The 27421-nt window shown below is 48.7% G+C and overlaps 1 protein-coding gene across 3 annotated transcripts in view; it reads left to right on the plus strand.

Annotated features, from left to right (window-relative positions):
- The window catches only part of ARHGAP39 (Rho GTPase activating protein 39), a 201720-nt gene that overhangs the window by 158854 nt on the left and 15445 nt on the right, over window positions 1–27421 (plus strand). For 2 of the 3 annotated variants that reach the window (XM_081874082.1, XM_081874081.1), the window contains exons 6-7: window positions 6652–6744; window positions 25375–25448. In XM_081874082.1, coding sequence (XP_081730208.1) covers window positions 6652–6744; window positions 25375–25448 — 167 coding nt within the window. The remainder of the gene's footprint in view (window positions 1–6651; window positions 6745–25374; window positions 25449–27421) is intronic. The other variant, XM_081874083.1, reaches the window with a different exon arrangement.

A 27421-nucleotide genomic window follows, 5' to 3' on the forward strand; every position in this document is an offset into this window, starting at 1 on the left:
GACAGGGCCATGGCCCCCGGAATCCTTTATCGGACTCCCCTTCCATATGCGGGGCAGGTGATGGCGCTACCTCCCCTCGTCCATCTACAGAGCAATACCAATGCCTAACCGCCAATACCAAGTAAGTTGTGATGATTTGCTACGAGGTGGGCGAAAACCAAGTGGCTGGTGCCAATTTGCCAAGTGGAAAAAATTCCTACCAGGCCCCTCAACAGCAACCAACCAAAGTCCATAACAAGCTCAAGGAACGAAAACCTTATAGGGCGGGAAGGTGAGAAAAGCAGGAGCAGTTGGAGGCGGCAAAAGAGGGAGATTCCCGGCCGCTCCTGCCTTAAATAGGGCAGGCCACGCCCCCTGAGCCAGCCGATTGGCTGTCCAGGGGGTGACGCGGCCGGGGATTCCCTCAATTGCGTGGTGGCTGAGAGCCAGCCGCCGTGCACATGGTGGGGGCCTGACGCCCGCAATACCCCCTCCTTTGTAGGCGGAAGTGGCTTTATGAAATTTCACAAAGCGACACAGCACTCATAATCCGCCAAACAATGTTAGCAACATTAGCAAGCTTCGCAACGAAAAACAAGCAGAGCACCGTTGAATTTTGATGGTGCCCTTGCTTTGGGGGGGTTCCGGACAGGTTTTGTCTTGGTAGATTTAAGGTCTGGTTGGAATCTGAAGAAATGACATCACTGCCCCTGAGTGGGCATTTGGGAGCCCCTGAGTCAAAAGTGAAGACCAAGGAGGGTGGGGCTCTCCCCCCCCCCGGGCCACCTTCCCTTGGAAACGTCAGCTGCTGCCTCTTTTGCAAACTTGCGTTTCACCCTCATCCTTCTAAACTGCGTCATTTCCCTATAAATGTCAGCTGCAATATGGCAGTCCTTGAATCATCAGTGATCTCCCCCTCCCCCCTTTTGCAATTGGGCTCTGCAGTTAAAGCTGGTAATTGGCTATCCTAGGCTCTGTTAACACACGGTTGTTATTCTAAATCATTAAGCAGCAAACCGCATCCCGGCTCCCCACCGAAGGCCCTCCCTCAGCTAATGTTCTCCGCCTGATGAGCAGCAGGAGGGAAATGATTTCATTAACGAGATGTAGAAATCCATTGCTCCCTTGCCTTTTGCCCTGTATCCCTTGGAGACAGTCTCCTTTGGACCGAACAGGATGCACGACCTCCACACGGCCGCTTTCAGCAGGTCAGCGTGCAGGAAGCAAGTCCAGCCCAAAACTTGCTTTTTTTTACGCTGCTGCCTTCGGCTCCACTTGAGGACAGCAAGTCCCTAGTCCTCACTGTTTTGCAGAAGGCAGGCTTTGTAAAAAACGCAGGAAGAAACGGCAGTGGGGAAAGCGGGATAGCTCAGTCCTGGAACCTCCCGCTTTGCATGCAGGAGGTCTAGAAATGCAATTATTGGCCTGGCCAGTTGGAAGGAATCTTGGTTAGCAAGGCTGGTCTGTGAAGCATCTGGACTGGAGAGCGGCCATCAGTCTAGACTGTTTGCAAAAAGGCCTTGGAGCTAAAAGCAGTGTGGCAAGGGAGAAGGGATAGCAGCTGACAGGGATTCTTCAGCTGAGATTCCTGCATTGCAGGGGGTTGGACTAGATGATCCTTGGATCCCTCCCAACTCTACAATTCCACGATCCTTTGAATGGTTGGCTGGGAAAGGGCAGCCCAAACGATCAAGGGTTTGGAGCAGCTCCCCATCTAAAACATTTGGGGCTTTAAAGTTTAGAATGATGGTTCCCAAATAGCCTTGCCACCCCCCACACCCCCGCCAGACAACTTATAAATCACTGAGGATCTTAATAACCACTTAATCATTAGCCTTCAGATGTCTTCTAAAAGTCAGGTGCAGTGGATCCTTGGGTTGCGAACGTGATCCGTGCAGGATGCACGTTTGCAACCTGCAGTGTTCGCAACCCACAGAGCTGTCTGCGCACGCGCGGGTTGCGATTTGGCGCTTCTGCGCATGTGCAAAGCACGATTTAGCACTTCTGCACATGTGCGACTGCCGAAACCCAGAAGTAACCTGTTCCGGTACTTCTGGGTTTCGGCGGTCCGTAACCCAAAATAACACAACCTGAAGCTTCTGTAACCTGAGGTAAGACTATAGTTGTTTATTTCCTTGACATCTGATGGGAGGGCGTTCCACAGGAAGGGCACCACTACCGAGAAGGCCCTCTGCCTGGTTCCGTGTAGCTTTACTTCTCGCAGGGAGGGAACCGCCAGGAGGCCCTTGGAGCTGGACCTCAGTGTCCGGGCAGAACGATGAGGGTGGAGACACTCCTTCAGGTCTACTGGGCCAAGGCCGTTTAGGGCTTTCAAGGTCAGCACCAACACTTTGAATTGTGCCCAGAAACGTACTGGGAGCCAGTGTAGCTCTTTCAGTACCGGGGTAATATGGTCTCGGCAGCCACTCTCAGTCACCACTCTGGCAGCTGCATTCTGGATTAGTTTTAGTTTCTGGGTCATCCTCAAAAGTAGCCCCACGTAGCCCCACGTAGAGTGCATTGCGGTAGCCCAAGCGAGAGATAACCAGAGCACGCACCACTCTGGCCAAACAGGGCACAGGTGGGTAGGGTTTCAACCTGCCTTGCTGGCTTTTAAAATTTGACATGGAAACGGAAGAGCAGTAATTGGGCGTGATAATTGAATAGAACCTCCAGCTTCAGGGGCAGTGTAACTCGGGCTGTCAGCTGCTGGTGAGCAAGCAACAAGGGAAGGCCATTGTCTCCTTGCCCCGCTTAAGGGACACCCAGAGGCATCTGTCTGGCCCCTTTGGGAAATGAGGTGTCGGGCTTGCATTTCTGACATTGCTGAAGAGACAGCGATTCCCGCCAGCAAAATCCCGTTTCTCCTGGCTGGTCTTGACCGGTTGGGAGGAGCATAGATCCACAATGCAGCTGTTTACCCTCTGCTTAGAATGCCAGCCCATGCCAACTGGCCAAGGCTGAGCATCCTATAACCTGCGATGTTGCTGGAAAGAGGTTCTGCAAATCTGTCTGAGCGTGCTTGATTTCACCTGCAAAGGTGGCGGCAAACCCATTGCAGCAGGCAGGGCTTATTGTGGGATATCAGTAACTATCGGGCACGTTGAGTAGATTGGCCTAAGGAGCACTACTTACTTACTTTCTTTCTTTCTTTCTTTCTTTCTTTCTTTCTTTCCTTCCGCCCACACATGACCCGGATTTCAAAGCCGGTTGCCGTGCCGATAATTACCATTGAGAATTTGCTACGCATGCAACGACCCCCTCTCTGGTTTGCAAATTAGCCCGGAGCAGGAAGAGTGCTGATTGGTCGAGCGGCTGTGATGCCGCCAGCACAAAGTCGTGTCATCCTCGTGCAATAGGGGGGGGTAACAGTGGGATTCTCTGTCTTTTCCTCTCTCTCAAGTATGAATCTGGGGGCACAGAGTGAATAATGTGGAAAGGGCTTTTCGCTCACTTTATCCAGGGGAGTGGAACGGTTTCAAAAGGGGAACACTCATGATGATGATGATGATGATAATGATGATGATGAATAATAATAATAATAATAATAATAATAATTTATTTATACCCCACCCATCTGGCTGGGTTTCTGCAGCCACTCTGGGCAGCTTCCAACAGAACACTAAGATACAATAGTCTATTAAGCATTAAAAGCTTCCCTAAACAGGGCTGCCTTAAGATGTCTTCTAAAAGTCTGGTAGTTGTTTATTTCCTTGACATCTGGTGGGAGGGCGTTCCGCAGGGCGGGTGCCACTACCAAGAAGGCCCTCTGCCTTGTTCCCTGTAACTTGGCTTTTCGCAGTGAGGGAACTGCCAGAAGGCCCTCAGAGCTGGACCTCAGAGTCCGGGCAGAATGATGGAGGTGGAGACGCTCCTTCAGGTATACAGGACCGAGGCCGTTTAGGGCTTTCAAGGTCAGCACCAACAAGGTCAGCTCGGAAACGTACTGGGAGCCAACAGGCACACACAAACACACCCACGCACCGGGTCTGAGCCACACCGTGAGCACATCAAACTCGTTTCTTGCACATTGTTGTGATCCATTGCTGGATTTTTCTCTCTGGAAGCCTCACACTTCAGGAGTGCCGGTAGTGATCAGCACCACTCTTTCCCGTTCCAGCCACTGGGGAAGAGCTGGCCCCATCTGCACCTGACGTATGCCAGTCGAGTCCTCGATTCATTTGTATCTGTGCTCCACCCTGTGCCATTTTATGTTAGCAACAGCCATGCTTTCCCTGCCGCTGGAGTGGTGTCACTTGGAAGAGGTCCTGCACAGTGCCAGCCCAAGGATTCATTCATTCCGTCCCCTTCCGTTCCAGAATAGGATGGATCTGGCCCTGGAGAGAATAGGGGTTCGGGGCTAGCGGTGCCCATCCTTAGTTGAGATTCTTGCATCTGATGGGGGTTGGACTGGATGACCCTTGAGGTTCCCTTCCACCTCTATGATTCTTGGATTCCCCTTTTATTTCTACCATCACAGAGTATTTTTATCTTCAGCGCAATCCTAGATGTTGCCAGGGCAGTTATAAAGAGTTAGGGAGTTCTATTAAAATCCCAGTGGTTGTTGGGTGTGTGGGCATGTTTAACTCTCCTGGGCAACCTTCCCGAACCTTCTGCCTCCAGGTGTTTGGGGCTACGACTCCATGGGGCTGGTGGGAGGTTGTCGCCCCAGACACTTGGAGAGTCCTAGGATAGGGGAGGCTGTACTGAAGGTATTTCTGGAAGGGTAGAAACTCTCCTCCAGTTGGTCAGCGTAGTAAAAAAGAGAATAAAATGGCAAAGTGACCGACTCTGGGGTTGCGGCACTCATCTCGCTTTACTGGCTGAGGGAGCTGGCGTACAGCCTCCGGGTCATGTGGCCAGCATGACTAAGCCACTTCTGGCGAACCGGAGCAGCGCACGTAAACGCCGTTTACCTTCCCGCTGGAGCGGTACCTATTTATCTACTTGCACTTTGATGTGCTTTCGAACTGCTAGGTGGACAGGAGCAGGGACCGAGCAATGGGAGCTCACCTCGTCGCAGGGATTCGAACCGCCGACCTTCTGATTGGCAAGTCCTAGGCTCAGTGGTTTAACCCACAGCACCACCCACGTAGAATAAAAAGAATAAAAAGATAGGGTAGAATAAAAAGAAAACAAGTTGACAGATATAGTGGCACCTCTGGTTGCAAACGGGATCCGTTCCGGAGGCCCGTTCGCAACCTGAAAAGAATGCAACCCGCATCTGCGCACGCGCGGGTCGCAATTCGCCGCTTTTGCGCATGCACGTGACGTCATTTTGCGCATCTGGACATGCGTGAGTGGCAAAACCCGGAAGTAACCCGTTCCGTTACTTCCGGGTCGCCATGGGACGCAACCTGAAAACGCACAACATGAAGCAAACGTAAATGAGGTATGACTGTAATATTAAAATGGCAGTCGCAGGTAGCCAGAGATGGTCAACCTACAGACAGGTTGAAATCCTCCTGGGGTAAAAAATGTAAATTAATAAAGGTGACATTTCGTCAGGATGTGGGTTAGAGAGATCACCTCGGGTGGAGTGGGCCACTGGCCTGATCCAGAAGGCACTTCTTACATTCCTTTGTGTATCTCACTTCCACCTGAGGTGCTTGGAAAAGCATCCTTCCCCCGGCCCTGATCCCTGGCTCAGCATTTCGCCTGAACCAAGGGGGGTGGTTTGTTTTGCTCCAAGCAAACCTGCAGCCAAGATTTGTCCTCAGCTTACAGATCGTGGCTTCTCTGAGCAAGACGCACCAAGCTCCTTGTTTTGGTTGCATCGCATTCTGGCCCCAAACCGTTACTCACCTTCCTGGTTCTCCATTGCTTTCGCTTGCAGTCATTATGGAGTCAGATATCATAGAATCATAGAATCATAGAGTTGGAAGAGACCACAAGGGCCATCGAGTCCAACCCCCTGCCAAGCAGGAAATATCAATTACTGTGTTAATTGTGACACCATCCTCGTTTCACTATGTGACCCTCGATTGGATGGGAATAATCCAGGAAAGGGGAAGCACCAGAAGCGAGTGGACGGAATGGCGCTAAATAGGTTTGAGAGATTGCAAATTGGGTTATTAGATTGCTTTTATTTTGATTATATATTTTCAGGTTTTTTTTTTTTATTTCGTTCTGTGAACCGCCCTGAGACCTCTGGGTATAGGGCGGTATATAAACTAATAATAATAATAATAATAATAATAAAATTTGCAAGATTTAAACATAGGTGTTTAGGGTTGTGAGGCTCCCACCCCACCAAAATCACTAGTTTCTAACCCACCAAATTTAAACTCTTAAGACCTTCAGCTGGTCCTTAATGCAGACCCACTGTGCCTGTGGAGACAATTGGCTGCAATTGCAGCGGGTTGGACTACATGGCTTTTGGGCTCCCCTCCATCCCAGCAATTCTTCAAGGCCACTGGTGCATTCTAGCTCCTCTCCAGTGACACCCAGGTAAGGTGCAGGGAGAAAAGACCTGCCCGAGCCAGCCGGCATTGAAAGCAGAGCTGTCTTGCTCATTTTTTATTTTATTTTTATTTCCTTTATTTTCTTCTTCCTGTGTTTGAAATCCGTAACCCCCCCCCCCAAAAAAAACCCCATTCCCTCTCTTTCTCTCTCTCTCTTGCTGTCTTTGTGTTCCATTCCGTGGTCCTCATCGTTCTGTTTGTTCCCCAGTGACTCTGCACATTAAAGAACTCCTGGAAAGGAACAATAAGAAGTCGTCCAAATTGAGAAAGAAACCCAAGCCCTATATGGAGGAACGCCATGGTAGGGTCCGTGTGCTCCTGGAGCACCTCCCTCTCTCCTTTAGACATAGACGCCAACTCCACCGCCTTCTCTCTTCTGCAGCTTCCTTGCCTCCACTCGGCTCCCCCCTTATAATATCGCCTTCACGCTTCTTCCCCTCTCTGACACCCTTTCTAACCGCTGACGTTTCTGGGTGCCTCTCTCTCTTTCTCTCTTAGCAGCTCCGTGGGAAGAGCTTGGGGTCGACCGCTGCCCATCGCGCTTCTTTTCCCAGCAGGTGCCGACTTGGGTTCGACCTCCTGATTCGGGCGGCCACCGTTCGAGGCTCAGCGCTTGGGGTGGGCGCAGCGGCTCCGCATCACGCTGGCGCGGAGGGGACCCTGAAAAGGGGTCGCCCGCTGGCTCTGTAGCTCATCTCCGGCCGGTCACCCAGGCAGGGCTTGTTTGCATGTCACACGGCGGCGTTGCACTCGGATACTGCGCCGTATCTGACCACAAAACCCAGGTGGCTGTTGCGCACATGTTCTGCGGGTTCTGTGGACTTGAATGGTTGCAGCTGCGAGAAATATTATTATCCCGGATGATGATGATGATAATAATAATAATAATAATAATAATAATAATAATAATAACGACGACAATTATCTTAGCCTGTAATTCCTGAATTGCAGGGAGTTAGACTTGATGACCCCTTTTTTTGCTGGGCGGGGGGGGGGGGTTTCCTCCAACTCTACAGTTTTACAATGGTACCTCGTGTTACAGACGGGATCCGTTCTAAAGGCCCGTCCGCAACGTGAAAAGCCCGCAACTTGAAGCGCTGCGTCTGCGCAGGCACGTGGCGCGATTTGGCGCTTCTTCGCATGCCATAGCTGTCAACGTTTCCCTTTTTTTTAAGGGAAATTCCCTTATTCTGAATAGGATTCCTCACAAGAAAAGGGAAACGTTGACAGCTGTGGCGCATGCGCGAGCGGCAAAACCCGGAAGTAACCCATTCCGGTACTTCCGGGTTGGTGCGGGACGCAGGATGAAAACACGCAACCTGAAGCGGACGTAACATGAAATATGACTGTATGATTCTGTGACCTTTGGTGCCCAAAGCGCTTTGTGTGTTTGGCCCAGCAATCCTTACAACGTCCCTGTCAGGTACTGCAGTGGCGACATCCATCCATTGTGGATGGGAGCAGAGACAGTGCATGTTAAAGTTGGCTGATGGATCCATGGCAGAGGTGAGATTTTTAGGAGAGAACATCTACCTTACCGCTTGGTGATGGAGCTAATTCTGTGTGCAGAATTTCCCTAGGTTCATTCTGGCTTACCCAAAGACCCGGGAAATTCAAAAGCAGCCGATGATGTCGGAATCCACCCCTCTGCTACTCTTGGATGGCTCAGTTGGTGAGAACATGGTGCTGATAACGCCAAGGTTGCCGGTTCAGTCCCCGAATGGGGCAGCTGCATGGTCCTGCATTGCAGGGGGGTTCCCTTCCAACTCTACAGTCCTATGATTCAGTCGCTGAATGTGGAAGGTGATGTTCTCTGCATCGTTCTGCCCGGACACTGAGGTCCAGCTCCGAGGGCCTTCTGGCGGTTCCCTCACTGCGAGAGGCCAAGTTACAGGGAACCAGGCAGAGGGCCTTCTCGGTGGTGGCGCCCGCCCTGTGGAACGCCCTCCCATCAGATGTCAAAGCGATAAACAACTACCTGACATTCAGAAGACATCTGAAGGCAGCCCTGTTCAGGGAAGTTTTTAATATGTGACATTTTTGTGTACTTTTCATCTTTGTTGGAAGCCGCCCAGAGTGGCTGGGGAAACCCAGCCAGATGGGCGGGGTACAAATAATAAATTATTATTATTATTATTATTATTATTATTATTATTATTATTCTCACGGCTAGCAGTCCTGCTCATTTATCAGTTGGTTGGTGTGTGTTTCTCTTGAACTTTCTCGGGTGGGATCCATCTGAGCATCCTGTGGAGGTGAGTTCCACAGGTAGATAACATGGTAAAGGGCTGTAGCTGAGCAGCGGCGGGAGGGTGTGGGCATAGCTAAGTGTTGGAGCATCTGCTTTGCATGTGGAGGGTCCCCAGTTACAATCCCTGGCCTCTCCAGGTAGGAATGGGAAAGACCCCTTCCCCCGCCTGAAACCCTGGAGACAGCTGCTGCCAGCCAGAGTCGTCACTACTGAACTAGATAGGCAGATCCCTGTGTTACCATAATGTGGTGCGTCTTCCCTCATTGCAGTCATGCGGCGGCCCAACTCAGTTTTAGAAACTGTACCTTTGAGTTCTCAATCCTTTATTACGGAGCTTTGCTTCACCTAGGTCGAGCTAGGATGATAATATTTCAGAATTTTTGGGAGTTTCTTTGAATTTGGTCAGTTAAGGTTTATGATTTCTCTATTTCCTTCTGAGGAAACTGAATAGTTCAGTGAAATGAGGTTTGTCGCCGATATCCTGTTGAGGCTTTCTTCAATTCTAGGTTTTCCTAATTTCCCCCTTAAACTTTTTGATTAATATTTCTAGTCGATTACTTCTCGTTTCAGGGATTTTCACGGTATTTCATTTGTTTTGTGTAATGTCTCGGTTCCGTGACTGTCTTTTTTCTACTGTACACCGTGGTAAGAGCTGTTTGGCGGTGGAACAGGCTCCCTGGGAGGTTTTTAGGCAGAGGTTGGCTGCCCACTTGCCAGAGATGTTTTATCTGTGATTCCTGCACTTCAGGGGGTTGGACTAGATGACCCCACGGTGTCCCTTCCAACTCTGCGGCTGCCGTAGAGAAGACCAGGATTCACCAGCCTTAGCCGGTGAATTCCAGCCGCGTCGCCTTGCCTCTAATCTCGCTTCCCTCCCCCTGCACCTGTTTGAACAAGCCTTCCTAATTTATTTAAAGCGCGCGCATTAACCGAAGGAGATTGTGCTGTAATTAACTGGAGCTGGTTAACGGGGAGGCCTGGATCTTCCTTGCAGGTGTGCATAACCTCATTTATAGAGCCGAGTCTGTGTTTAAAAATATCTGTGTGCTGAATGTCGTGCAGTCATGGACCGAAGGCTACCTACCTCTGGGGATTCTTTGTCTTTTATTTTTTAAAAATGACCTTTCTTCACAGCCCTAGTAAGGAGCATTTCCGAGGGTGTTTTCTCGGCCTTGCTTTTTGCCTCTTAATCCCTAGCGTTCAGAACCAAGGCTGGATGGCGGTGCAAAGAGGAGTGGCATCCGTTTCACATTTTGCCAAAGCGAATGGTCTGCGAAGAGTTACAGCTGAAGGGGGCTTGTCCCAAGAGCCCTTTATAGGGCCGGGGTACCAATCCTAAAATCATTCCATAGGAACACGGGGAGCTGCCTTGTCCTGGGTGCTTTAGTTGAGATTCCTGCATTCCCGGGGGTTGGTCTCGATGCTCCATGGGGGTCCCATCTAGGTCAGCGTTGCCCACCTGCTGTGGGAACCACTGAACTAGATGGATCTTTGGCCTGATCCAGCAGAACTTTTCTGACGTCTAGCCCTAGAGGGTGCACAGGGGTCTTGGAGTCCTCTGAAAGCGTTCCAGGGATCAGATTCTTAGAAGACTGGAGTAAATATATGAACTATTTGAAAAGTAATTCTGATGAACAGATGACTGCAAGAAGTTTTGTAAGGTCGATTATTTGAAATACTGCGAAAGACTATGAAAAGAACTATTAGTTAAGGATAATTAAATGTAATATAGAAATTAAGAAATGCAGAATAAGTGATAAAGAACGGAAATTCATCAGAGGTGTTGACGGAAGTCAAAAATATTGTATAAGATGAGAAGATATGTTGCATGACTGTTGGAACTGGTATGTTAAAAAACGAATAAAATGTGTGTGTTTATGTATTTGTATATGTATGTATATATATCTGTGTGTGTGTGTGAGAGAGAGAGAGAGAGAGAGAGAGAAAGCGTTCCAAAGCAATGCTGACAGCAGGATTCTCATTCCTCTGTTTTTCCCTCTCTTCCACTCCGATGTCATAACCGTTGGGCAGAAACTTGACCCGCCGTCGTTCCTGGCTATTTTTGGACCTGTCCCCCTCAACAGTTTTCAGCAGATATTGTGGACCACATTGTCCTGGAGTTGGAGGGGGAGAAGCGTTGCTCTTGCTTCCAGCTCAGCCCATTAAAAGTCGGATGGTTTTATTGCTAGCAGGTTCGCAGCCCATCATGAGCATTGCAACAGCTTCTCAGGGAATCAGTTGCACCATAAAAGCCTGCTCCCCAGAGACCGTGAAAGGAGAAACTCTCTGCTCTCTGGCTCGATCAAAGAGGGCTGAAAAGGAGTTTTTGTCTGGGTTTCCAGACCTGGTATTGCCTGTGGGTGGAAGTTTGGAACAGGAGACATTCCCACTCTTTCATTTTTTGAAAAACAAAAAAGGCCAGCCTGTTGGAGATCAGTAACCTTACCCCTCGTTTTTCACGTGGGAAGGCATTCCGGGGAAATAGTTTCATGTGCAAAGACCCAAAAGCTGCAGCGTAAGCGGAGGCAGAAGTCTGTCCTGAGCACAGGAACTTCTGCTCCAAGTCGGCTTCCTTGTCCTGCTCCCATAAGCCCCACCCTGTGCCCCCCAACAAGCACATCTCTGCTCCCCATGTCATAACATTCTGGGCAGTGGTCATGGTTTAAGCTTGTGGTTCCCAAATCTTTTTCAGGCCACTGTCTCCTTGGTTCCATAAACACATTCCCAGTGCACCCTACTCTCTAAAGAGGGGAGCGGGAGACGTTGTAGTCTAAACCACCGAGCCTCTTGGGCTTGCCGATCAGAAGGTTGGCGGTTCGAATCCCCGCGACTGGCTGGGCTTCCGTTGCTCTGTCTCAGCTCCTGCCAACCTAGCAGTTCGAAAACATGCCAGTGCAAGTAGATAAATAGGTACCGCTCTGGGAACCACTGGGTTAAGCCCTAACCTGGAGTGGGAGAACCTCAGGGCCAGGTGTGGCCCTCCAAACCTCTCTACCCGGCCCTTGAGACTCTCCTCAGGCCATGCCTTCTCAAGCTGTTGTTTAGTCGTGTCCGACTCTTTGTGACCCCCTGGACCAGAGCACGCCAGGCACTCCTGTCTTCCACTGCCTCCCGCAGTTTGGTCAAACTCATGTTCGCAGCTTCAAGAACACTGTCCAACCATAGTAGTAATGGTAGTAATGGGGGACTTCAATTACCCGGATATTTGCTGGATGTCAAACTCAGCCAAGAGCATAAGGTCAAACAGATTCCTCACTGGCCTTGCAGACAACTTCATTGTCCAGAAAGTGGGAGAAGCAACAAGAGGAACAGCCATTTTAGATCTGGTCCTAACCAATGTCAATGACCTGGTTAGTGGGGTAGAAGTGGAAGGATCATTAGGCGCGAGTGATCATGCTCTTCTGAAGTTTACTATACAGCGGAAAGGAGCAGCCAAGCATACTAGGACTCAATTTCTTGACTTTAAGAAAGCCGACTTCATAAAACTTAGGGAAGTGCTGGGTGAGATCCCATGGACAGTAATATTAAAAGGAAAGGGAGTTCATGATGGCTGGGAGTTTGTTAAGAGGGAGATAGTAAAAGCACAACTTCAGGCAATACCAATGAGACGGAAACATGGAAGGTGCCTAAAGAAGCCAGGGTGGCTATCTAAAGAACTTTTAACTGAGTTTAGATTAAAAAAGGATGTGTACAAAAAATGGAAAAGGGGGGAAACCACCAAAGAGGAATTCAAACAAATAGCCAGCACGTGTAGAAACAAAGTCAGAAAAGCTAAAGCACAGAATGAACTCAGGCTTGCTAGAGAGGTTAAAAGCAACAAAAAAGGCTTTTATGGGTATGCTCGTAGCAAAAGGAAGAACAAAGAAACAGTGGGGTCGCTCAGAGGAGAAGATGGTGAAATGCAAACAGGGGATACAGAAAGGGCTGAACTCCTCAATGCCTTCTTTGCCTCAGTCTTCTCCGATAAAGAAAACAATGCCCGACCTGAAGAATTTGGAGCAAATGATTCAGCAGAGGAAACACAGCCCAGAATAACTAAGGAGATAGTACAAGAATACTTGGCTAGTTTAGATGTATTCAAGTCTCCAGGGCCAGATGAACTGCATCCAAGAGTATTAAAAGAACTGGCAGATGTGATCTCAGAACCACTGGTAGTCATCTTTGAGAATTCCTGGAGAACAGGCGAAGTCCCGGCAGATTGGAGGAGGGCAAATGTTGTCCCTATTTTCAAAAAGGGGAAAAGAGAGGACCCAAATAATTACCGCCCAGTCAGTCTGACATCAATACCAGGGAAGATTCTGGAGCAGATCATTAAGCAAACAGTTTGTGAGCACCTAGAAAGGAATACTGTGATCACCAATAGTCAGCATGGATTTCTGAAAAATAAGTCGTGTCAGACTAACCTGATCTCGTTTTTTGACAGAATTACAAGCCTGGTAGATGAAGGGAACGCAGTGGATGTAGCCTACCTTGATTTCAGCAAGGCATTTGACAAGGTGCCCCATGATATTCTTGTAAAGAAGCTGGTAAAATGCGGACTTGACTATGCTACCACTCAGTGGATTTGTAACTGCTGACTGACCGAACCCAAAGGGTGCTCATCAATGGTTCCTCTTCATCCTGGAGAAGAGTGACTAGTGGGGTGCCACAGGGTTCTGTCTTGGGCCCGGTCTTATTCAACATCTTTATCAACGACTTGGATGATGGACTCAACGGCATCCTGATCAAATTTGCAGATGACACCAAACTGGGAGGGCTGGCTAACACCCCAGAGGACAGGATCACACTTCAAAACGACCTTGACAGATTAGAGAACTGGGCCAAAACAAACAAGATGAATTTTAATAGGGAGAAATGTAAAGTATTGCACTTGGGCAAAAAAAATGAGAGGCACAAATACAAGATGGGTGACACCTGGCTTGAGAGCAGTACATGTGAAAAGGATCTAGGAGTCTTGGTTGACCACAAACTTGACATGAGCCAACAGTGTGATGCGGCAGCTAAAAAAGCCAATGCAATTCTGGGCTGCATCAATAGGAGTATTGCATCTAGATCAAGGGAAGTAATAGTGCCACTGTATTCTGCTCTGGTCAGACCTCACCTGGAGTACTGTGTCCAGTTCTGGGCACCACAGTTCAAGAAGGACACTTACAAACTGGAACGGGTCCAGAGGAGGGCAACCAAAGTGGTCAAAGGCCTGGAAACGATGCCTTATGAGGAACGGCTAAGGGAGCTGGGCATGTTTAGCCTGGAGAAGAGGAGGTTAAGGGGTGATATGATAGCCATGTTCAAATATATAAAAGGATGTCACATAGAGGAGGGAGAAAGGTTGTTTTCTGCTGCTCCAGAGAAGCGGACACGGAGCAATGGTTCCAAACTACAAGAAAAAAGATTCCACCTAAACATTAGGAAGAACTTCCTGACAGTAAGAGCTGTTTGACAGTGGAATTTGCTGCCAAGGAGTGTGGTGGAGTCTCCTTCTTTGGAGGTCTTTAAGCAGAGGCTTGACAACCATATGTCAGGAGTACTCTGATGGCGTTTCCTGCTTGGCAGGGGGTTGGACTCGATGGCCCTTGTGGTCTCTTCCAACTCTATGATTCTATGATTCTATGACCATCTCGTCCTCTGTCGTCCCCTTCTCCTTGTGCCCTCCATCTTTCCCAACATCAGGGTCTTTTCCAGGGAGTCTTCTCTTCTCATGAGGTGGCCAAAGTCTTGGAGCCTCAGCTTCAGGATCTGTCCTTCCAGTGAGCACTCAGGGCTGATTTCCTTAAGAATGGAGAGGTTTGATCTTCTTGCAGTCCATGGGACTCTCAAGAGTCTCCTCCAGCACCTTCTCAAGCTACATGTCCTCAAGCCACAGCCTTCCCTTGCCAAACTCTGCACCCTCTTCAGATGCTTTTACCTGGCTGCGATGGTGCCTCTTATTCACCTGGATGGAGAGGGAAGTGTTTGTCTTTGCAAAGCTCCAGTGTAGCTCACTGTGGAAACTGCAGAATAAGAATCGCATTTGCCCAACCCGTGTTTCACCACTTGTCCTGCTCACCTCCCCTGGTGTTCGGCCCTGTGAGACCTGCCCACTGTTGGTTTGCAAGCCCCCCTCCACAGAGGCTGGCCCCTCTCACTGTCCTCGGAGCTTGCTTACCGGTAACCTCCTCTGGCTGATATCCAGACAGACCAGGGAGATTTTGATAGGCGACATTTTCCCAAGCATGGGCAAAATGCACAACCCCTCCCTCCTGCTTCTGCAGGGGAAAGAAAATAAGTCAGAAATGTTTATTTCTGACATTACAGCACTAGAGAAAAACACGTCCTTTCAGTTCAGTTCTTCTAGCACGTCTGACAAACTTCCTGAACATGCGCAAATGGAAGGTTTCAGATTACACTCTTCACAAAGACTTATCCAGCCTGTGAACGTCCGGGGAAATTCTTCTTTCCCACAGATAGGCGCATCATGTGATGTCAACAATCTGGCTGTCTGCAAGCTGTGATGCTTCCATATACAGTGGTGCCCCGCAAGGCGAACGCCTCGCAAGACGGAAAACCCGCTAGACAAAAGGGTTTTCCGTTTTGGAGGCGCTTCGCAAAACGAATTTCTCTATGGGCTTGCTTCGCAAGACGAAAATGTCTTGCGAGTTCCTGCGGGGTTTTTCCCCCTTTCCCCCCCTTTTCCTAAGCCCTAAGCCGCTTATCAGCTGATCCGCTAAAAGCCGCTAAACCGCTAATAGCGCTAATCTGCTAAGCTGTCAATGGGCTTGCTTCGCAAGACGAAGAAACCGCTAGACGAAGAGCCTCACGGAACAGATTAATTTCGTCTTGCGAGGCACCACTGTACTGACACCCACAAGGGAATGCAACCCTCAGCGTGGTGAAGGTTCCCCACCTCTTGCATAAGCCATTGTTTACCGTGCACAAGCAGATTTTCAGGGCAGGTGGAAGGAAGTCCCTCTTTTTTATATATATTTATTAATTTTATAATAACAAAAGCCCCCAAAACACATCACAACCAAAATTTTAAATCATACATCTTCACTGACTTCGCTCCACTCCCCCTCCTGGTTCCATTATTTTATACTTATTCATGCACATCCATAAAATCTGAACTATCCCATTTTAAAACCTTATTCATGTTGTTACAAGCAACCTTTAAAAGTTCAGCTAATGTAAAAACCTATACACAAATCTTGCAAAATATGACGTAAACGTTCCCCCCTCTTTTTTTTTTTCAAAAAGGGAACATTGTCCTTTTCTTTCTAGGGTTTCAAATTATCTAATATGTCCTGCATAGTTCATTAGTTGGTTTTGCCAATCTCCTTTATTTTCTTTGGCGGCGGCTTCTACCTTCTATAGGGATAGTCTAGTCTTGGCCTGGCGTCCACTCTCAGATGCAGGAAAAAAGTCTTTTGCATGGTAAACCCGTTAAGTCCCTGTACCTTTCAAAATCATAGCTTCTGGTTGTTGCTTTTTAAACAAAAGTCATTTTCAGCATTCTCTTCAAATCTTTATATGTCACTTCCCAGGCAGAAGAAAGTCCTTTTTTGTGCAGTGCAGAATTACTGTGGAATTCCCTCTGCCGGGAAATTGTGATGGCCATCAAGCTGGGTGGTTTTAAGAGAGGACTGGGCGTTCTGGATTAAAATCCTAAAGGTTATTAATGAAATTTTTGAAGCAAAGCTTTCAATAGACTTTGATTCCATGACAATGGGTATACTTGGAAACACGGCTATAGAGAAGGGTGACCAGTGTACCTTCAAAGCTATGATGTTAGCAAGAAAGGCACCGATAGCTTTAGGTTGGAAAGATAGAGAGAAAAAAAAAGAGAAAAATGGACAGTAGAGGCATGGAATAGTTATTTGTTTGAACTTATTCAGTTGGACATTGTCGTAGTCACGTCACAGGAAACAACGTGGAAGGTCAAGTCCACCACGATAAGGAACAGATGGCACCCCTATCTTCAATGGATAAAAGTTACTGGAACAAAAGACATTTGGTGGAAACTAAAGACACTATGCCTGTGGCTGAGGATAATTGTTTGAACCCTTCCAATGGATATGGGGGATGGGGGTGGGAAGGGAAGGAAAGGAAAAAATTGTACGTGAAATTTAAAAATTGGAAGGAGATAATATAATGTATGTAAAAATCCTGAACTCAAATTAAAATAAAATAGAATAGAATAGCGTGTGTTGTTGTTGTTTAGTTGTTTAGTCGTGTCCGACTCTTTGTGACCCCCTGGACCAGAGCACGCCAGGCACTCCTGTCTTCCACTGCCTCCCGCAGTTTGGTCAAACTCATGCTGGTAGCTTCGAGAACACTGTCCAACCATCTCGTTCTCTGTCGTCCCCTTCTCTTTGCGCCCTCCATCTTTCCCAACATCAGGGTCTTTTCCACGGAGTCTTCTTTTCTCCTGAGGTGGCCAAAGTACTGGAGCCTCAGCTTCAGGATCTGTCCTTCCAGTGAGCACTCAGGGCTGATTTCCTTAAGAATGGAGAGGTTTGATCTTCTTGCAGTCCATGGGACTCTCAAGAGTCTCCTCCAACACTCCTGTGGCAAAGGGGCTTGAATAACTCAGAGAAGCTATGAGCTATGCCGTGCAGGGCCACCCAAGATGGACAGGTCATAGTGGAGAGTTTTGACCAAACGTGAAACACCTGGAGCAGGAACCGGCAAGCCACTCCAGTATCCCTGCCAAGAAAACTCCATGGACAAAGGCAACAGGCATATAAAAGAATAGAATAGGACTGGGCAAATTCATGGATGAGGAGAGGGTTCTCAATGGCCGGTAGCCCTGATACCTGTGTTCTGCCTCTGTGGTTCGAGGCAGCAATGTTCCTGAATACCAGGAGGGATGACTGCTCCTGCGTTCGAATCCTGCTTCTGCGTTTCCCTTTGGTCGGCCGCTGTGAGAACAGGATGCTGGATTCGATGGGCCTGGCCTGACCCAGCCTTCTCTCCTTATGTCCTTACTGCTTTTGCATCTTGACCTCTCCTCCCGGTGAGCAGCTGCTTCTTTCCAAAGCCACTGGAAATATCAGTGTTGTGCTCCTGCTGCTGTTAGTTGCCGTCCATTGCTCCAGAGGCCCTTTGATGGAGATCCTAGCTAGATTGAGCACTGGGGACCCTTGTCCTCTTCCTTTCTGGCAAATCTCGATCTTGCCTCTTCTCCAGCCCCTGGGCACATCGATGTGTCAGCGTCGCCCAGAGATCCCAAGAAGCAGAGGAAGACAAGCGGAACAAACAAGCCTTTGCCAAGACAGCCAGCCGTGGGGGAGCTGACCCCTTCCAACCCTGCTCACAAGGAGACCTCCCTGGCGAGCTCCAGATTTCTTTTTTCTGTGGGGAAGATGTCTGGAGAAAGAACTGTCCCAGATTTTCAAACGCCCAAGGAATTTAATGTGGTTCAGAGCAGGCGAGTTCTCTTTCTGCACTGCTTTTCCAGCACAACGGTAGATCTGAGGCTAGGGATGGACAGAATCTGTATTCTCTCCTGCATGGAACGGACGTCCTGATGAGAGCACAGGGTTCGGGATATGGGGTGAGGTGGCCTTTATTGTATCCTGGTCTGAAGGTGCACAGGGCCTAATGCACCTTATTTACGGGACCGCCTCTCCTGGTTTGCCCTGCAGAGGACCTTAAGGTCCATGAATAACCATAGTTTAGAGGTCCCGGGCCCTAAGGAAGTCAGACTATCCTCCACCAGGGCCAGGGCCTTCTCAGTGATGGCTCCGACCTGGTGGAATGCTCTGTCCCATGAGACCAGGGCCCTGCAGGATTGAACTTCCTTCCGCAGGGCCTGTAAGACAGAGCTGTTCCGCCTGGCCTTTAATTGGAATTCAGCTGATCTTTTATTCCCCTTCCTCCCCTCCCCTTTTTATGAAGATTACCCGCTCTGGGTTCCCACAGCAATTTCTCCCCTGGTTTCCTCGCTGGCCCAAATAGCACTAATTTAGCCAGCTAGCCCTGGGGATCATCTAATATTCATTGGATGGATTTCCCCCCTAAATTGATTTTTTATTTGATTGTTATTCACGTTTTATACCGTATTTTTATGCTGTTTTTTGTAGCATCAATTAAGTGTTTTAAATTTGTTGTTAGCCGCCCTGAGCCCTGTTTTCGGAACCAGGAAGGGCAGGGTATAAATAAAAAAAATATTATTTATTATTAAACTTAGCTCAGTAGCTAATACGGCAGCCGCTGCAAGACTTCAGAACTGGCAGTGGCGATAATCTGCTCCAGTGAGCAGCTGAGCCCCTGTGTTGTTAACCTGTGAAACTCTCTCCCACAGGTGATGGCCAGCAACTTGTACAGCTTTAAAAGAGAATTGGACAAATTCACAGAGATGGAGGAGAGGACTATTGATGGCACCTGTAGCAATGCCCATGCCACCGATTGAAGCGGAAATTAAGAGCCCTGGCCTTGCCCAAGGCTTCACTTGCCCTTTGTCATCTCGCTTCAGATCTCAGCTGTGCCTTCGCTCCTCATGAGAAAATTGATGTGTGGTTGCTTTGCAAATATTTGCCTCTCTGGCTGTTTTCTCTTTCTGCCCACCCACCCTGCCCTCGCCTTTCCAGCTCTCCTTGTTGCATCCTAAAGGGAAAGGAACATGACCTTGGCTGTTGAGGTAGGGAAGAGAGAGTGCTATGCTGATTGGATTTGACTATCCCAAAAGATCCGCCGTCTCTCTGCATTTTCCGACACCCCAGGAAATCCACAGAGATCGATTTGCACAGCTTTCCTGCTGAGGTGGAAGAGCTGTCCTGGGGACTAATCCTCTGGGTGAGAATTAACTGGAGCCCCAAAGCTTCCCCTTTGTTTTTAAAAGGAACCATCCCATCCTGATTTTAAATATTCACTTAAAGGTAAAGGGACCCCTGACCATTAGGTCCACTCATGACCGACTCTGGGGTTGCGGCACTCATCTTGCTTTATTGGCTGAGGGAGCCGGTGTACAGCTTCCGGGTCACGTGGCCAGAATGACTAAGTCACTTCTGGTGAACGAGAGCAGCGCACGGAAACACCGTTTACCTTCCCGCCGGAGTGGTACCTATTTATCTACTTGCACTTTGACGTGCTTTCGAACTGCTAGGTTGGCAGGAGCAGGGACCGAGCAATGGGAGCTCACCCCGTCGCGGGGATTCGAACAGAAATTGTGCTCCGGCGATGCAGCAGCAGCAAGAGGCCCCATTAGCTAAAGTGGTGCTTCAGGTTAAGAACAGTTTCAGGTTAAGAATGGACCTCCGGAACGAATTGAGTACTTAACCTGAGGTACCACTGTACATTATTTACACAATGAGCCCCACGTGATTGGCTGATTCCGGAATTCACCTGTAGGCCAATCAGGTTGCGGATTCACTTCCACCTGGAGCTGGATTGGGTGGCTCCTGTGGACCAATCAGACTGCTGCATTCTGGGTCCTATTGTTCTAGGACCAATCAGACTGCTGCATTCTGAATCCCATTGTTCTAGGACCAATCAGACTGCTGCCTTTTGGATCCTATTCAACTCAGTACATAACAGGGTGGCTAGCAGGTTAGGAGACGGGGCCAGCGCACTTCTGGGAGTCAAAGGGTCCATGCCTGTTAGCTGCCGCTGCCTCCACATGGCATTTCTGCTGCCCGAGATGCTCCTCTATAAGCAAGGCTGTGTTTTTAATTGGATTACCAGTCCCAGGGGGACTGTGCGGCCAGCATATTAATAGCCACCCTTTCAGGAAGATCAGAGCTCTTGGTCACATGCTCACAGCCCTCCAGGGTGACTTGAAGGTCACTCTGTGGATGGATTTTCTGTCGTGCAGGATTTGGCCGTCCAAAATCCGTACGGGAATCTAGCCACGGTGCTTTCCGCATGCTGGGTTCGTGATCTTCCAGGAAACGACATTCCCAGGGCAGCTTCTGGGCCTCATTGCCTTATTGGTTTGCAAAAATTTGGATAACCCGTTCCGATGATTGCATAGCCGGGTACCAGAGAATACAGAGCCCCTCTTGCATTATTTAAGGTTTCTCCACCATGAAGTTCTTGGGACGCGGGTGGCGCTGTGGGTTAAACCACAGAGCCTAGGACTTGCCGATCAGAAGGTCGGCGGTTCAAATCCCCACAACGGGGTGAGCTCCCATTGCTCGGTCCCTGCTCCTGCCAACCTAGCAGTTCAAAAGCACATCAAAGTGCAAGTAGATAAATAGGTACCCCTCCTGTGGGAAGGTAAACGATGTTTCCGTGCGCTGCTCTGGTTTGCCAGAAGCGGCTTAGTCATGCTGGCCACATGACCCGGAAGCTGTACGCTGGCTCCCTCGGCCACTAAAGCGAGATGAGCGCCGCAAACCCAGAGTTGGCCACGACTGGACCTAATGATCAGGGGTCCCTTTACCTTTACCTTACCACCATGAACTTAAACCAGTGTGTTTAATATCCCCAAAGGTTCTTGGGAATGATAAGGAGCTGGCGCTTTGCAGTGAAGGCACAAAACTGCCTTTTTTGTGGAGGAGTATAAACTTACTGTTTTATTGAATTTTCATAGCAGGTAGTACAAAAAAACAAAACCCCAAAGAAATATGTAGCAAAAATAAGTACGCAGGTTCCCTCCCTGGTTGCTCGCTTGTATTTTGGTTAAATTAGCATTAAAAACAGAAATCTGTCTCATACTATTGGGGCAGTCAACTCACTCACACAATGACAATCACACAGCGCTTGCCATTCACAGCAACTGTCATTCGGACGCATACTGCCTCCAGCAGTTCCCTCCTGTAGGTGCCTTGATAGAGTTCCGCTTTTGCACGATCAGTAATTGGGCAGTTGTTAGCAAATTACTTCATCATAATTGGGGTCAAATACCATAGTGTTAACACTTCAAATAAAATCCCTTTGCATTTACACAAAAAAATGAGCAGGTTGCGGGATCTTTTCCAATCCTTTCCTGACATTTGCATTGCTACTACCCCCCCCCCCCCGATTTGGTCATATACGTTGTCTTATTATCACATGGTTTCTCCAGTATTACCCAATATATATCTGCAGAACTACTCCTCTGTTTGCTGGGGGAGCCTCTCAAAACAAAACAACCAAGTGAAGTTAGTGGCCTAGGATATTGTTATCGCAACCCACCGCTTTTCTTCATTAGACATTGTGTTTGTTGTTGTTTAATCGTTTAGTCGTGTCCGACTCTTTGTGACCCCATGGACCAGAACACGCCAGGCACTTCTGTCTTCCACTGCCTCCCCCAGTTTGGTCAAACTCATGCTGGTAGCTTCGAGAACACTGTCCCACCATCTAGTCCTCTGTCGCCCCCTTCTCCTTGTGCCCTCCATCTTTCCCAACATCAGGGTCTTTTCCAGGGAGTCTTCTCTTCTCATGAGGTGGCCAAAATCTTGGAGCCTCAGCTTCAGGATCTGTCCTTCCAGTGAGCATTCCGGGCTATTTTTCTTCAGAATGGATCAGTTTGATCTTCTTGCAGTCCATGGGACTCTCAAGAGTCTCCTCCAGACCATAATTCAAAAGCATCAATTCTTATGCGATCAGCCTTCTTGATGGTCCAGCTCTCACTTCCATACATCACTACTGGGAAAACCACAGCTTTAACTATACGGACCTTTGTTGGCAAGGTGATGTCTCTACTTTTTAAGATGCTGTCTAGGTTTGTCATTGCTTTTCTCCCAAGGAGCAGGCGTCTTTTAATTTTGTGGCTGCTGTCACCATCTGCAGTGATCATTGTGTTTAGTAATAGTAATAGTAATAGTAATAGTAATAGTAATAGTAATTTATTATTTGTACCCCACCACTCTGGGCAGCTTCCAACAAAGATTAAAAATACATTAAAATGTCACACATTAAAAACTTCCCCGAACAGAGTTGCCTTCAGATGTCTTCTAAATGTCAGGTAGTTGTTTTTCTCTTGGACATCTGGTGGGAGGGCGTTCCACAGGGCGGGTGCCACCACTGAGAAGGCCCTCTGCCTGGTTCCCTGTAGCTTAGCTTCTCGCAGTGAGGGAACCGCCAGAAGGCCCTTGGAGCTGGACCTCAGTGTTTGCAAGTGTTCCAGCTGTGGTTGAGGGGCTTCAGGCGATGATGGCTGTAGCCATGTGGCTTGGTGCTGATGGGAGTCTAGAACATCTGGAGAACATCTGGAAGGGTAGCATGTCCAGTGGTAGCTAATTACAGGTTTATAAAGTGTTTAAAAAGATCTGTCTTAATCCAGGGCAGAGATTAGTTGAAAGGAATAAGTGTGCACTGAAAGGTTAAGTGCAATAAGAGCTAGTGATTTTCCTGGTGAGGTTTGCGTATAATCTCAGGGTTGTGGGTTTGAGCCCCACGTCGGGCATTGCAGGGGGTTGTACTGAATATCCCTTGTGCTCCCTCCCAACTCTACAACTGCAATTCAACAACTTTACTCTCTCCCTTAAGTGTAGTGGCTTTTTGTGAAGGTGCAGAGGGCGATCTGCAATGGATGCTTTATTTTTTCTTTTTATAAGATATTTATTGAAGTTTTCAAGAATAATACAATGTAAAACAAAAAGAAAAGAAACAACAAAAATACAAAAAATAAAAACAATTAAAAACACATAGAGTTTCCATTTACTTATTTTCTTTTAACTTATTTTCCAGACCTCCTCATACCTCCCTTTCTTATATTCCAATTCAAATTATTAGTTCAGCAAATCCTCACCATTAGTTTTTACTTATTTCAAAACCTTATTTTCCATGTCTCTTAAGCATTACAGCTGGAAACCACTTAATTTCTATCCAACATCATTCTAACATTCATTAATTTTACAATATTTCTGCAAATAGTCTTTAAACTTCTTCCAATTTTCTTCCGCCGACTCTTCTCCCTGGTCTCGGATTCTGCTGGTCATTTCTGCCAATCCCTGCAATGGATGCTTTAGTTGCGATACCTGCACGGTTAATGGGCAAAGTTAGGCCGTAACTTTTAATGGTTGCAGCATGTGAGTAGTATTGGCTTAGGCATTGGATGAAACAGCAATACAAGACTCCACCCTGCACAGCCGGGAGTCATATCAGGAGTCATTGCTTGTTGATGCAAGTACAGTGATACCTCTGGATAGGAACAGGATCCGTTCCAGAGTCCCGTCTGCATTGTGAAGTAAACGTAAGACACATCTGCACGTGCGCAGGCCGTGTTTCGCCGCTTCCGTGCATGTGCGAAACGTCATTTTGTGCGCATGCGCGAGCGGTGAAACCTGGAAGTATCGCGCTCCGTTACTTCCGGGTCGCCGCGGGACGTAACCCAAAAATATTCATCCTGAAGCTACTTCAACCCGAGGTATGACTGTGCAACTGGAAGCTCCCCCGTGACGTCACCAGGGGTCGTGCCATGGCCCTAGCCACCAGCAGGGCATCGGACAGGATCCACGACCGCCGGATTCCTTTAATACCCAAAAGAGGAGGGGTAGATGATGGCCCATACCCCATCCTCCAACACAGCACACCTATTCCAATGCCTAACCGCCAATACCAGAAAGTTGTGACGAGTTGCTACGAGGTCGGCGGAAAAACCAAGAGGCTGGTGCCAGTTTGCCAAATGGATAAAAAAGTCCTACCAGGCCCCTTGGGCAACCAAGGTGACCAACCAAAGTCCATAGCAAGGTCAATACGCGAAAGAAGCTGTGCTAAGAGGGAGGGAGGGTGGGAGATCCGAAGGAAGAAGGAACAGACTGGGAGCTGAGCGCTGCCGCAGCCGTTTAAATGGGGCTAGCCCCGCCCACCAGCAGACCCTATTGGTCGGCTGGAAGGCTTGGCCATGGCATCAGAAGGAATCAGGCGCAGGGAGCCGAGCACGCCTCCCTGCCGCTGCGGGAAGTTGCTCCCGCTCAGAACCCCTTCCCTCTGGGAGGAGGAGAGGCTTTGTCAGGGCGGGTTTGGTAATAATAATAATAATAATAATAATAATAATAATAATAATAATAATTTATTATATGTACCCCGCTCATCTGGCTGGGTTTCCCCAGCCACACTGGGCGGCTTCCACAAAGACCAAAAATACACTAATATGTCATACGTTAAAAACTTCCCTGAACAGGGCTGCCTTCAGAAGTCTCCTGAATGTCAGGTAGTTGTTTATCTCTTTGACATCTGATGGGAGGGCGTTCCACAGGGCAGGTGCCACCACCGAGAAGGCCCTCTGCCTGGTTCCCTGTAACTTTGCTTCTCGCAGTGAGGGAACTGCCAGAAGGCCCTCGGCGCTGGACCTCGGTGTCCGGGCAGAACGATGGGGGTGGAGACACTCCTTCAGATATACTGGATCGAGGCTGTTTAGGGCTTTAAAGGTCAGCACCAACACTTTGAATTGTGCTCTGAATTGTACGTACTGGTAGCAGCACTGGAGGGATGGAAGGGTGTCAAGTGGCTTCGAGGGAGACAGCGAGTCCTGCAGGAGTCCGGGTGCCATTGCATGTCGCTCGCACGCGGTGTTTGCCGAGCTCACGGCCGGAGCAGGGGGTTTGCCGGAGGACTTGCTCTGTCGAGGTCCGTCTCGGGTCGCCGTGGCCGGAAATGAGCTTCTCGAAGGAAGGCTGAGAGGGGCTGGTTGGAAAAGGCTGCTCTGATGGCTTCTCTTGAGGATGCTGCTGGGGTTTCTCCTCTCTGGGTCTCTTTCTTGTTGGGGTGGCCATGTGGGTTTTTCTGGCTCTGACTTGCTGCTTTCTTTCTCTCTCTCTCTCTCTTCTCTTCTAGGGGTGGCAATAAGCACTTACGCCAAGTACTGTTACAGCAAGCTCCAGAAGGCAGCATTGACCGGCGCCAAAAAGGTACCTCCGTCCTCTCCTTTTTGCCTAGTTTTTGGGTGTGGATTTGATCTATCGATCTGTGAAATTTTGCTAGAGTATAAAGAAGAATACAAAGCTTATTATCCAATATCTTCCCCCCTCAAACTGAAACATTAATATAAACTTATTATCAAGAGAGAGACAGTAAGAAAGAAAAAAGAAAATAATAATAATAATAATAATAATAATAATAATAATAATAATAGGAAAATAAGGTACTTCTGCTTCTCTATCTGCCAATTATATATATAAAGTAATTGTCCAGTAGCACCTTAAGTAAAGGACCCCTAAGTAAAGGACCCCTGACCATTAGGTCCAGTCGTGGCTGACTCTGGGGTTGTGGCGCTCATCTCGCTTTATTGGCCGAAGGAGCCGGTGTACAGCTTCTGGGTCATGTGGCCAGCATGACTTACCTGCTTCTGGCGAACCAGAGCAGCGCACGGAAACGCCGTTTACCTTCCCGCCAGAGTGGTACCTATTTATCTACTTGCACTTTGATGTGCTTTCGAACGGCTATGTTGGCAGGAGCAGGGACCGAGCAACAGGAGCTCACCCCGTCGCGGGGATTTGAACCGCCGACCTTCTGATCAGCAAACCTTAGGCTCTGTGGTTTAACCCACAGTGTCACCCGCGTCCCACAATAGCACCTTAGAGACCAACTAAGTTTGTTCTGGGTATAAGCTTGCATATGCTTGCACGCTTCTTCAGAAGATAATAATAATGATGATGATGATGACATAAGACGAGCCTGCTGAATCAGGCCAGTGGCCCATCCAGTCCAGCCTCTTGTTCACACTGTGGCTGACCAGGTACCCCAGTGGGAAATCCACGAGCAGAATCAAGAGCATTGCTTCCTCCAACTGGGGAGGCAGAGCACAGCCATTGTGGCTAGCAGCCATCCATTGCGCTGTCCCCCACTCGCTGGATTGGGAAGACAGGCAAACTAATATCAGTGTACTGGAAGAAGATCACCAATGCCGAAGCAATGATTCTTCAGCATCAACTTTGTTGGACTGGTCATGTTGTGCGGATGCCTGATGATCGTCTTCCAAATCAACTACTCTATTCCCAACTTAAAAATGGAAAGCGTAATGCTGGTGGTCAACAAAAGAGGTGTAAAGACTGTCTCAAGGCAAATCTTTTAAAAATGCAGTATAAACACCAACAATTGGAAAACACTGGCCTGCTAGCGCTCCAGTTGGAGAACAGCCTTGACCAAAGGTGTCATGGGCTTTGAAGACGCTCAAACTCAGGACGCAAGGGAGAGACGTGCTAAGAGGCACACTTGGCAAATCCACACCGTGATCAACTCCCGCCCGGAAACCTATGTCCCCACTGTGGAAGGACGTGTGGATCCAGAATTGGCCTCCACAGTCACTTATGGTAAAGGGACCCTGACCATTAGGTCCAGTCGTGGCCGACTCTGGGGTTGCGGTGCTCATCTTGCTTTCTGGCTGAGGGAGCCGGCGTACAGCTTCTGGGTCATGTGGCCAGCATGACTAAGCCGCTTCTGGCGAACCAGAGCAGCGCACGGAAACACCGTTTACCTTCCCGCCGGAGTGGTACCTATTTATCTACTTGCACTTTGAGGTGCCTTTGAACTGCTAGGTTGGCAGGAGCAGGGACCGAGCAATGGGAGCTCACCCCGTCGCAGGGATTCGAACCACCGACCTTCCGAACAGCAAGTCCTAGGCTCTGTGGTTTAGACCACAGCGCCACCCGCATACCTGTCACTTACGGACTCACTGTTAAAACCGTGGAAGACAATCTTACTCGGCTACGAGGGATCGCCAAAGAAAAAAAGAAATAATAGTGGTGTCGTCCTCTTCCCTCCATGGTGTTGGTGAGGACGGAGAAGGGGCTTCTGAGCTCCTGTCCCATCACATCTAGAGATGGGAGAAAGGGCTTGAAGGTCTCCTTCTGCAGAACAGGCAGGGTTCTTCTCCCACCCCCGG

This window comes from Podarcis erhardii, assembly GCF_964252035.2.
Source record: "Podarcis erhardii genome assembly, chromosome: 8".
NCBI lineage: Eukaryota > Metazoa > Chordata > Lepidosauria > Squamata > Lacertidae > Podarcis > Podarcis erhardii.